General features: G+C 41.4%; 1 protein-coding gene across 6 annotated transcripts in view; it reads right to left on the bottom strand.

Moving 5' to 3' along the window:
- TJP1 (tight junction protein 1) overlaps window positions 1-10,486 on the bottom strand; it is a 245,271-nt gene extending 234,785 nt beyond the window's left edge. For 2 of the 6 annotated variants that reach the window (XM_053223639.1, XM_027067916.2), the window contains exon 1: window positions 10,279-10,484. In XM_053223639.1, coding sequence (XP_053079614.1) covers window positions 10,279-10,451 — 173 coding nt within the window. In that variant the 5' untranslated portion in view covers window positions 10,452-10,484. Of the gene's footprint in view, window positions 1-10,278 lie in introns of all 6 variants that reach the window. The other 4 variants (XM_027067914.2, XM_053223642.1, XM_053223640.1 and 1 more) reach the window with 3 other exon arrangements.
- Between the last annotated feature and the right edge of the window lie 1,880 nt (window positions 10,487-12,366).

Genomic DNA, 12,366 nt, shown 5'->3' with positions numbered 1-12,366 from the left:
TTAGTCTCTACCCACCCCTAGACCTTCTCCCTTCCAATTAGTGATTTCAAAGTCCTACATCTTATTAGGGCAACTCTGACTCTAGCTAACTATACACACATATAATATTTACATATTTATATGCATGTAGATACATACATACATAAATATATATGTACATACATATATATTTAATCTGAAATATTTCTATCAACATCTAGGGTTCATTGGTATTCTCATCTCCTCTCACACAAGAAATGACATTTAACACACCTTCATTTCTCTTCTTTTACAGCACTATTACAACCCTACCAAAAGCCCTACCTTTTCTTGGAAATAGTTTCAAGGTCTCCTAACTTCTCTTTCACACTTTTGATCCCTTTGTTCTTTTGGGATTCTTTAGCTTACTCCTCCAGATTGCTAACTTGCTTTTCAATTTTGTCAATTCAGCCATTTTCTTTCACTTCAGTGAGTCAAGTTTAAATTTCTGAAGTGTCTACTATGCTTTTTTTTTTATTAATACAGTACTCTCTTGCATCTTTCTGAAAATAACCATGTTAATCCAAGGTTTTTCTATTTTCTCAGGGATTAGTTCTTTTGTTTGTTGAGTATGGTAATTCTGTTAATACTGGCTTCCTCCAACTGTTTGGTGATTTTTACTGCCCACTTATATTTCTATTCTAGAACATCTGTTTCCATACTGCAGCATTTACCGTGGCCTACCTTTGGAAACTCTGGCAGGGAGACGGGACATACTGCTGGGACATGCAACTTCTCTTCTGGGTCAAAGGATTCAGTAGCCATCTTAGGTACAGTCTCCCTGGACCAAGAGTCCACATTCACTGCTTTAGTAAGCAAGAAAGCCACACTGCTGCCCACAACTTATCACAAATTAGTGAGGCAAAGGGGTCGATCAACCTAGTGCATTGCATCTGATTAATTCCCCAAATGTCCTCTGCTTCCTCCATCCCTGAATGCTGCTTCAAGCTATCAACCTCTCCTTGTGCAAAAGTCCTATAGGCAGTGGTTCCTGCAAGGCTTTTCTCTTAGTAGATTCATCCGATCTACTAAGTACATTTCAGAGATTCCTCAAAAATGCTGGTCCACTGATGGTATTCGTTGTTGTTTGCTCAGATTGTTATTATTTTTCTTGTGGCTTTTTAAATTCATATATTTGTTATTTCACTGAATTGCCAATGAGAACACCTTTTAAGTCACCTCCCAGAATAAAATTCTGATGATGTCTCTTTCATTATTTTCAATACAAAAAAAAAAAGTGGTATGCTGTACAGTTTTGTTCTCTTCTCTGCAGAGTAAAAGCTTCCATGAAAACAAAGAATTTCACTTAAGAAAAGAGGGCATATAGGAAAAAAAAATAGTTGTAAAACATTGTATGTCATAAGTTTTCTTTGTCTCCTTTCTCCCACTTAACTTTGATAGCACTGATTATGTGGCATAATCATATTACAAGATATTAATATAAGCTTTTCTGACAAAAGACATCTGTCACAAATTTTCCTCTCATTTGACTTAGAAAGACATCACTATTTACCTTTTGTCCAAATCTAAAACCTATGAGAAGAATTTACATATACCAAATTTATAAATGACAGCCAAGAAATTCATCAGACTTACCTCAATGTAATACTGAGGCCAGTGACAATGTAAAACAGAAAAAAAAAAAAAAAAACATCCTAAATATAACTAGAAGGATGGCTTTTTCCCTTCCCTACCAGGATCATAATAAAAACATTTATTAAGGAGTAAAGCTGAATTGGGCATAGCAGGGGAACATCAGGTCTGTACCCACCCCACCCACAGACTTGGCAGAAGGAAGGTGCCTTGTCTACACATAGAACCAGGCTCCTGCCCAGTAATTTCAGTAACTGTAAAGTTTTGACCAGGTCTTTGTGAAGCTAGGAGGTCAACTGTTAAAAAGCATACGATTCGGTAATGACCCTCTTTTCTTTGGTGGGAAAAAGAGAAAAGGAATAAACACAGTTCCAGGTAATAAATAGAATGGTGGGGTACCTGGGAGACTCTGTCGGTTAAGCGTCTGACTTCGGCTCAAGTCATGATCTCACAGTTCATGGGTTTGAGCCTTGCATCAAGCTCTGCACTGAATAGTGCAGAGCCTGGAGCCCGCTTTGGATTCTGTCTCTCCCTCTCTCTCTCTGCCCCTCTCCTGCTCATGCTCTTCCCCACCCCCAAAATAAACAAACATTAAAAAAAAAAGAAAAAACAATACAGACTGTTAATCATAGAGATAGCGAATATTTCAGTAGTAACTCATGTGGAAATACTTATTTAATCTGAGTGATACAGCGCAATTTAGTTTTATAGTTTCTCTACTTCTATGCAGCAACAGTTGTTATCTAGTCCATATGTGATATACAGTTTGACATCGCCTGAAGAAGGATGTTAACAAGAGGACTTATTTGTTAACATCAATGAAGATGACAGCATTTGTTTGGGAGGGTAAATAACAAATCATTGATAAGCAGAAGGGGTCTTGAGGTTTAGGGAATTTAAGATGTCACTACTCCTTTGTTTTACTACAGTTTTTGAGAATTAATATTTGTCCTGGGGCAGGGATATGTGCGTTCAAATCGTTTTCTGCTGGACATTCATAAGAATATAGAGGTATAGGGGCACCTGGGTGGCTCAGTCGGTTAAGCATCTGACTCTTGATCTCTGCTCAGGTCTTGATCTCAGGGTCATGAGTTCAAGCCGCATGTTGGGCTCCTCACTGGGTGTGGAGCCTACTTAAAAAAAATAATAATAATACAGAGGTATATTACAACTCAGGTAAGAAGGGCTGTACTTGGATACAAAACGCCCACCAAGGACAGTTCTTCCTGATCTGGAGTATAAGGAGTATTTTTTAGTCCCAGGGCCCTACTCTCCTTCAACCTGATGGTGTGGTCTGAACTGAATAAATCAGACTTTGGAGTTCATTTCCTAAATATTTAGGAGAACGGCCCTTGATGGTAGGGAAAATAAAGTTAGTAACTGAGATACAGGCATCTTAGATATTCTCCCTTGAACTCTGGGGAAATCAGTATTTAGCTTCCAATGAAGTTTTTTCTTTTCCTAATTCCGAATTCCATTTAATCATCCCTAGGGGATTACTGGGAAGAAAATTTCTGCTTCTCTCCAATCCCTTCATATTTTCGCACCATATTTTTGTGGGCATGACTGGCATGCTTGAAAGGCAGAAACCCAGGGTCCACCCTCTCACTTTGTTTATAACTCGGGAGCTTTGGCTCACAATCATTTTTGACCATGGTTCACTTGGAACAAACAACTCCCAAGCTTATCTACCTCGCCCATCTCTAATTTCTAGTGGAAAAGATCTCAATAATAACAAAATATTGAGCAAAAACCATCAAGATGGTAAAAACAAGGTAGTTACGCAAGAAGAAACTACCAACAAAGGTAACATCTAACAATTCTTCTACAAGTTATTAATTTTAATATATCACCAATTGACACCACAAACCATTTCAAGATTAACACTAATTGGTGATAGCAAAGTATCTTCCCCCCAAACAAGGGTATAAGAACAGGTGCCTAAGTACAGCAGGGAAGTTGACTTTAGGATACTGAATCTTTGTGAAGGACACTTAAGTAAAAGCTAGTAAAATCCTAATTTTTTGTCTGTAAGTATCAGACTTCAAAAACCGGAAGAGTTCACTTAAAAGGTTTATCTAAATGGCCCTTACCTGTACTTGTAAATAATAATGTGCATAATTGGCTACAATTTGCTCACTAAAGAAACGAAGAAAGGGATGGATGTTAACTAGACTTACTGTACTGATCACTTGGCTATATATATAAATACTGAATTATTATGCTATACTCCTGAAAGTAATACATCGTATGTCAATTATACCTCAATAAATTTTTAAAAAGTAAAAAAAACAAAACACAGTGAGAAAGGACTTGGATATTAGAGACATTCCCGCCTCATCAGGGGAACCTCTATGACTCATGAGGGGGCTATGTGCCACCCTGGGAGAAACAACATCCTATAGGGCACTTTTCAGTCATGTTGTACCTGTTTTCAATCATTCTTCATTTCTAGACTGTCATGTCCCTGCTCAAACGTGTTTTTAACCCTAACCACTGGTATAAGTAAGACCTGATTTGTGACTCTGGGCAGGTCAATGACCTCATCTGTAAAACTGGGAAAATACAGCACCTACCTCACAGGGGTGCTACAGGTTAATGAGAGGATGCTTGGAAATCACTTATGCTGGGCCCAGCAGGCACTAAGCTCAATGAATGGCAGTTCTTCTTATTTGCACAATCTGATTACAGGACAACTATTTGAATGAGTGAATTGAGGGCTGCCTGGGTGGCTCAGTCTGTTAAGTGTCTGAATTTGGCTCAGGTCATGATCTCAAGGTTTGTAAGTTTGAACCCCGTGTCGAGCTCTGTGCTGACAGTTCAGAACCCGGAGCCTGCTTCAGATTCTGTGTCTCCCTCTCTCTCTGCCCCTCCCCCACTCACACTCTGTCTCTCTCTCACAAAATTAAATAAACATTAAAAAATTTTTAATGAGTGAGTGAATTGATGTCACATGGCCTTCAATAATTACTGAATCAAATAACCAAGAGAAATATATTTAGAAGCCTGAAGAAAATGAAATGATACTGTTTCTCCCCCGCTAAGATCCATATAAATATTCCTAAGAGCACTCGATGCAAAAATCAAGACTGACAACAATATAATTATTGTGAAAATATTTTTCACATGTCACATAAAATAGACAGGAGTTAACAATTTTTTGGGCTTCACACCCGCGCCTTAGTGCTTTCATCACCAGCAGTTATAAGAAGAAACCCCCCAAAGGAAGCAAGCTGAGCAAACTCACACCCACCTCAGGCAGAGCTAACAGGCCTTAGTTCCGGGCTCCTAAACAGTAGTGATTCAGAACCAAACACTGCCAACAGTCCTACTTCCTAAATTTCTTGGAGAAGAGGGTTTTTGCAGATGCCACTAATGCAGGTCTGGCTGTTTTTCGGCTTTAGTGTCCATTTAAATTGTGTGTAAATATAATATTCCTTAATGGATTTGCAGAGTCAATGAGAAAGAAAGATATTGCACAAAAGGAAGCTGATGAGCACAAAAGGTCAAACTAGATAGAAGTGTGGGGCCAAAACACTGAAACATTCAGCCCTACCCTTTACTTACACTAGCAGAGGCTTTGCAGGCATGCAGTTTTTCCACAGAGACTGCAAAAATTTAAACAGAACACAGACAGCATATAAGCTTTCAGAAGCACCTTCATATAAATTCTTATACATAGCACATCCAATGATCATAGTATGCCCTCACATCTTGTAAACAGCTATAAGCAATTGCATCCCAAGGTCTGACAACCATTCTGATGTCTGCTATTGGTTCCCGCCCACCACTCAGGAGTCATAACCCATATCTACATATCTTCTTGCTACGTAAAGGTGCGTTCTGTCTCAATTATCCATGTGCAGTTGCTCTGATACTAACAAAATGAAATGTTAATCTAGAAAATAAATTCCAGAAGATATAAGATAGATGGATCAGGCAGCACAATATTCTTCAACTTAAAAAAACCCACAAAACTATATATGTATGTTATATTTAACAATACCATCCACTTGGGGCACTTGGGTGGCTCAGTCAGTTGACTGTCTGACTCTTGATTTCCACTCAGGTCATGATTTCACGGTTTGTGAGATCAAGCCCCGCATTGGGCTCTATGCTGACAGCACAGAGCCTGCTTGGGATTCTCTCTCTCTGTCTCTCTGCTCCTCCCCCATGTGTGCATGTGCACTCGCTCTCCCTCTCTCTCTCAAAGTAAACATTAAAAAGTACCATCCACTCTAGAGTTTCTGTAGCATATGCTCTTCACTTTGCCACTGCAGAAACTACATTAGTATTTGCAAACTCACATAACATTGAGCAGAAATTCTGATATGCTCATTTAAGATTGTGGAAAAGTTAAACAAAATCCCCCTGCCTCTTCCAGGCCATCTCTTAGTAAGATGGTTTTTAATGCTGGCCCCAGTTCACTGCCAGCCTGAAATATGAATCTCCAGAGTACTAAACTATCTGAATTTTATTTTCTCGTGTCCTCTCCTCACAAAATGTATTGGGGAATATATGTTCAGAAGAGGCATTCCAGTGATGAAAAAGAATAAACCTAAGTTTCCAGATTTGGTGGCCAAATGATGCTAATATTCATGTCTAATAGCTCCTCCAATATTATTCCCACATCTTAATTTTTACATTTAATATCAGAAAAATTTCCTTCCCAGTTATGCATTATTAAGAATTCATTCATTCAGGAGCTCCTGGGTGGCTCAGTCAGTTAAGTGTCCAACTTCGGCTCGGGTAATGATTTCATGGTTCATGGGCTCGAGTCCCACACCGGGCTCTGTACTGACAGCTTGGAGCCTGGAGCCTGCTTCAGATTCTGTGTCTCCCCCTCTCTCTGCCCTTTCCCCACTCATGCTCTGTCTCTCTCAAAAATAAATAAACATTAAAAAAAAAAGGAATTCATCAGCAAAGTCACAGGATAAAAATTTAATGTACAGAAATCAGTTGCATTCTTATACACTAATAATGAAGCAATAGAAAGACAAATAAAGAAATTGATCCCATTCAAAATTGCATCAAGAATCATAAAATACCTAGGAATAAACCTAACCAAAGATGTAAAAGATCTGTGTGTTTAAAACTATAGAACGCTTATGAAAGAAATTGAAGAAGATACAAAGAAATGGAAAAACATTTGTGCTCATGGATTGGAAGAATAAATATTGTTAAAATGTCAATACTACCCAAAGCAATCTACACATTCAATGCAATCCCAATCAAAATTGCACCAGCGTTCTTCTTGAAGCTACTAGAACGAGCAATCCTAAAATTTGTATGGAACCACAAAAGACCCTGAATAGCCAAAGTAATTTTGAAGAAGAAGACCAAAGCGGGAGGCATCACATCCCAGACTTTAGCCTCTACTACAAAGCTGTAATCATCAAGACAGCATGGTATTGGCACAAAAACAGACACATAGACCAATGGAATAGAATAGAGACTCCAGAAGTGGACCCACAAAAGTATGGCCAACTAATCTTTGACAAAGCAGAAAAGAATATGCAACGGAAAAAAGACAGTCTCTTTAACAAATGGTGCTGGGAGAACTGGACAGCAATATGCAGAAGAATGAAACTAGACAACTTTCTCATACCATTCACAAAAAGAAACTCAAAATGGATAAAGGACCTGAATGTGAGACAGGAAACCATCAAAACCCTAGAGGAGAAAGCAGGAAAAAAACCTCTCTGACCTCAGCCACAGCAATTTCTTACTTGACACATCTCCAAAGGCAAGGGAATTAAGAGCAGAAATGAACAATTGGGACCTCATGAAGAAAAAAAGCTTATGCACTGCAAAGGAAACAATCAACAAAACTAAAAGGTAACCAACGGAATGGGAAAAGATATTTGCAAATGACATATTGGGCAAAGGGCTAGTATCCAAAATCTATAAAGAACTCACCAAACTCCACACCCGACAAACAAATAATCCAATGAAGAAATGGGCAGAAGACACGAATAGACACTTCTCTAAAGAAGACATCCAGATGGCCAACAGGCACATGAAAAGATGTTCAACATCACATCTCATCAGGGACATACAAATCCAAACCACACTGAGATATCACCTCATGCCAGTCAAAGTGGCTAAAATGAAATCAGGTAACTATAGAGGCTGGAGAGGATGTGGAGAAATGGGAACCCTCTTGCACTGTTGGTGGGAATGCAAACTGGTGCAGCCACTCTGGAAAACAGTGTGGAGGTTCCTCAAAAAATTAAAAATAGATCTGCCCTATGACCCAGCAATAGCACTGCTAGGAATTTACCCAAGGGATACAGGAGTGCTGATGCATAGGGGCACTTGTACCCCAATGTTTATTATAGCAGCACTTTCAATAATAGCCAAATTATGGAAAGAGCCTAAATGTCCATCAACTGATGAATGGATAAAGAAATTGTGGTTTATATATACAATGGAATAATACTTGGCAATGAGAAAGAATGAAATATGGCCTTTTGTAGCAACGTGGATGGAACCGGAGAGTGTTATGCTAAGTGAAATAAGTCATAGAGAGAAAGACAAATACCATATGTTTTCACTCTTATGTGGATCCTGAGAAACTTAACAGAAGACCATGGGGGAGGGGAAGGGGGAAAAAAAAAAGTTAGAGAGGGAGGGAGCCAAACCATAAGAGACTCTTAAAAACTGAGAATAAACTGAGGGTTGATGGGGGGTGGGAGGGAGGGGAAAGTGGATGATGGGCACTGAGGAGGGCACCTGTTGGGATGAGCACTGGGTGTTGTATGGAAACCAATTTGACAATAAATTTCATATTAAAAAAATTTTTTTAAAGGAATTCATTTATTCAATATGTATCTTTTGAGGACCTATTTTGTACCAGAAACTAGTTAAAGGGAATTTAGTAATGAACTGAACAGACAAAAAGCCCTGCCCGCATGCAACTTAAATTCCAGGGAGGGGTGGGAGAGGTAAGATGTATGAAAATTAAGTAAAATTTGAAGTGGATTAGATATTGGTAAGTGCTCAGGAGAAAAGCAGAGTGGGAAGGTAAGACCATTAGTGCTGACTTCTTTTTTCTTCCTGTATACCATCAATCTGAAAAGCCATCTTCAAATGTTACCACTTCTTGCTTCAATAGAGACACAGTCTTCATATATTTGCTAAAATATTTTTCCATGCTTCCACGGACTTTTCCTTTTTTTGTTTTCCTTTTCCTTTCCTTTCCTTTTCAGCGGCTCCACACCCAACACGGGGCTTGAACTCAAGACTGTGAGATCAAGAGTCACATACTCTACCGACTAAGCCAGCCTTTCCATGGACATTTCTTAATCACTGCTAACTTTTACCAGCCAGCTTAGTCTTCAAAGTGCTGTCACTTGCTGTGCATCAAATTAAAATACCTTTTGCAGAATAAATCTTTTTTTTTTTAAACACATGGGAGTGGGGCAGTGAGGAAGACACTAGTATTCAGTAAGCACACATTATTCATCCAGGCATAGTGGCAGTGGCAGACACTCTGTATTCAGTATCTCAGTTGATCCCGGTATGACCCCATGAGGTAGATAGCATCATTCACACCGTACACACCAAGAAACAGATACTCCAGTGACTTGTTTAAGGTCACACAATAAGTGGCACAGCTGAAATTTGAACTTCGCTGCCCATGCATTTTTGTCTTACCTCCAAAATTCTCCGTTACTGGGATTTTTTTTTTTTTTAACTTTTTCTTGGTTGCTCAATCTTTCTATTCCTTGGATCACTCTTTCATTTCGTCTTAGATAGCAGAAACTACTCTTCTCAAATGCCTAAAAGTAGCCTCACTTCCTTTTCTCTATAACCTTGAAATTAAATTCAAATTGAAGTGAGTAAATCTCTATGGACCACAAATTTTAAAATTAAAATAGCCACTTGAACACCAAAATTTCTGGCATAATTTTTCTATAGTCCCCCATCCCTTTTCTGGACTATTTCTTTCGTGACAGAACCTTACACTTCAGTCTCTAGGCAATGGAATGCCAGGGCAGCACACGGGGATTCCATATACCACATTTTAACTCTAATAAACTGCAATACAATCCGATAGATAATCAACTGTGTAAACCAGATCTGGAAAACCTCCAAGCATTTTTCTTTTAAGGGCGATCTTTTCCCGTTACCCCAATAACAGTTTCCAGGTCAGAGGAACTGGAACGCGTGCAGATAAAACGTAGTCCCCGATAATGCAATTATAATCTCGCAACTTACTCCCCTTACGGTGGGAGCGGCTCGCCCTTCACTCTGTACCCACAGCAGATGGATTTTGAGAAATAACAGAAAACACAAACAGAGCTAATAAATTGCTGGCTGCCTCCAAGGGAGCGTGGCTGGAAATTCTGAGCCAGAAGTGGCGGGGACGGGGCTGAAAGGACAGTCCCGGGCGGGAGACCGGTGCCCGGGTGCCCGTGAGCCTCCGGGTCCCCGCCCCTCCCTCCCCGCAGCACGCCGCTCTACGTGTCACGGAGCACAGCCGAGGGTCGCGGCGGCACGAGCTCGCGTGGACCTGGGACACGGCGGCGCTCGGGCCCCACGGGCTCCGAAATGGCTGCTGCGCTCCCCGCTCTCGGCGCCCGTCGGGCCCGGCCGCCGGCGGCCTCGCTGCCCGCCCGCCCCGGCCCCGACCCGCGTCCGCCGCGCCCGCCGCGCCCTCACCACAGCTTTCTCTTGAGCGGCAGGAGGCTGCCGCGGTTGGAGGGGGTGACGCCGATGGCCATCTGCAGCACCGTCAGGTATTTCTGGTACTTCATCTTGTCCCCGCTCCGCTCGCGGGCAGGGCCCCGCCGCCGCCGCCGGCGCCGCAGACACAGCCCCTCCAAGCGCCGCATAGATCAGCTCTGGGCCATCCGCCGCCGCCACAGCTCCCGCCGCTCCCGCCGCCGCGGCCGTGCGCGCCCGGCTCCCGCTCCCGCTGCCGCCGCTCCCGCCGCCGCCTCCGCCGCCGCTGCCTCCTCTGCCGCTACGGCCGCGCGTGGCCGGGGCTCCCGCTCCCGCCGCCGCCGTCGCCGTGCGTGGCCCGCCGCTCCCGCCGCCGCGGCCGCCGCCGCCGTGCGTGGCCCGCCGCCCCCCGCACCGCCCCCTCCGCCCCCTCCGTCCCCTCCGCCCGGCCAGCGCAGTCCCCGCGTGAGTCCTGGGCGGGCGGCGGGCCTTGTGGGACTCCCTGTCTCAGAGCTCAGGAGCGGCCAGGTTGTCGCCCCCGCCCACTGGCGCCTCCTGGCCCTGCGCCGCGAGTGCCTCAGTTTCCCCAGCGGCCGACGGGAACTCGTTTTCAACCGTGTAGAGTCTAAGAAAATCCCATGACAAGATTTCAGAACAGAAAAAAAAAAAATATTTTAAATTTATAGTTACCAGTTAATGGTTGTAACGGAGCGGGGACAAGATCATTTACGGGTTCTAGCCTTAAGTGTTTGAAGATTTTGTTTACATAAAATGCATCTCTACAAAATGCATGTTTGTGTGTACATATACATACTATAATGTGATATATTATATACATGCATCACGTGTGTACATATACGTACTATTATGTGATATATACGTGCATGTACGTGAGTACATATACATACTATAAATATGATATTATTATATACATGATGTACGTAGCATATATATGCAGTCCTAGCTTGCACGGTTGTTTGAAACTGTGAGAATGTGAACCATGCAAAACTATCTTAATAATCAATGGGAAAAATTAAGATCGTTTCGTGATCTTTAAAAATTTTGTCAAAACGTTCCAAACTCCCTTCACTGATGGTTGTAAACGTATAAAGAAATGAAAGGGGGCGGGGGGAAAGAAAAACTAATCATTTAATACCCTGTAGTTTGAAACATTAAAAACGTTGATAATTAAACTTATTTCTTTGTAAGGGAAACTTATCAAGAGTAATTTGAATAATGCCGGTCTTCTCCTGATAGAATTGTTAAATACCCAGAAAGCATCTTGTCTGAGCCTTGGTAATGCATTATGTTTGGATCACTTTCAACATTTCATCCTCTATGCTTTCAATGTTGTGAAATATAGGAGTTCCTTTAACGTGTCATTCTGGGACATCCTTATTCTTTTTGTCACAACCACTTTCCTCCTCCTGGTTCATATTCAGTAAGTTCTTCTGGCTGCAAATCTAGTCTCTGGAAAGACAACCGTGTCAGTATTTTGACAGTAGCCTATTTTTTTCTATAATACCATTTATATTCCATTCAAATTTCACTTCACTTTCATCTTTATCATTTTTTTGTTTCTTTGCTGCACTATCACTTTTGTTGATCAATTCTCTCAGTTACCCATTTTTATACAATGCTGCATGGGTTTATCACTGGGAAAAAAGGAGGCAACACAACTGCACACTTTGCTGTTATTACCTAAACTGTATAACAGGTGTGCAATAACCAATAACTGACAAACTTTGAAAGAACTGCTCTGATTGCTCATTGATCATGATGCACATGTTATTTACATAGTGATTTGTGAACTAAAGAGCTACCATGCAAGGTTTATGCATTTTCTCACACTTAATATGCTATGATAACTGAAATTTGAACCATATTGTGGAACACTGGTGTTATTTAAGCCAGAATAGCTAACATCCAGCATATCTGAACCTGTAAAGCAAGGACTACCTCTGTGTGTATGTGTGTGTGCACGTGTGTGTGTGTGTATAACATGTATGTATAAAGAGTACAGATAACAAGTACCTGCGTACCAGGCAGAATTATCAAATGTTAATGCCCTCCCTCCACAGTACA

Source organism: Acinonyx jubatus, chromosome B3 (genome assembly GCF_027475565.1).
Source record: "Acinonyx jubatus isolate Ajub_Pintada_27869175 chromosome B3, VMU_Ajub_asm_v1.0, whole genome shotgun sequence".
Classification (NCBI taxonomy): Eukaryota; Metazoa; Chordata; class Mammalia; order Carnivora; family Felidae; genus Acinonyx; species Acinonyx jubatus.
This window is presented reverse-complemented; position numbering and strand designations above follow the sequence as displayed.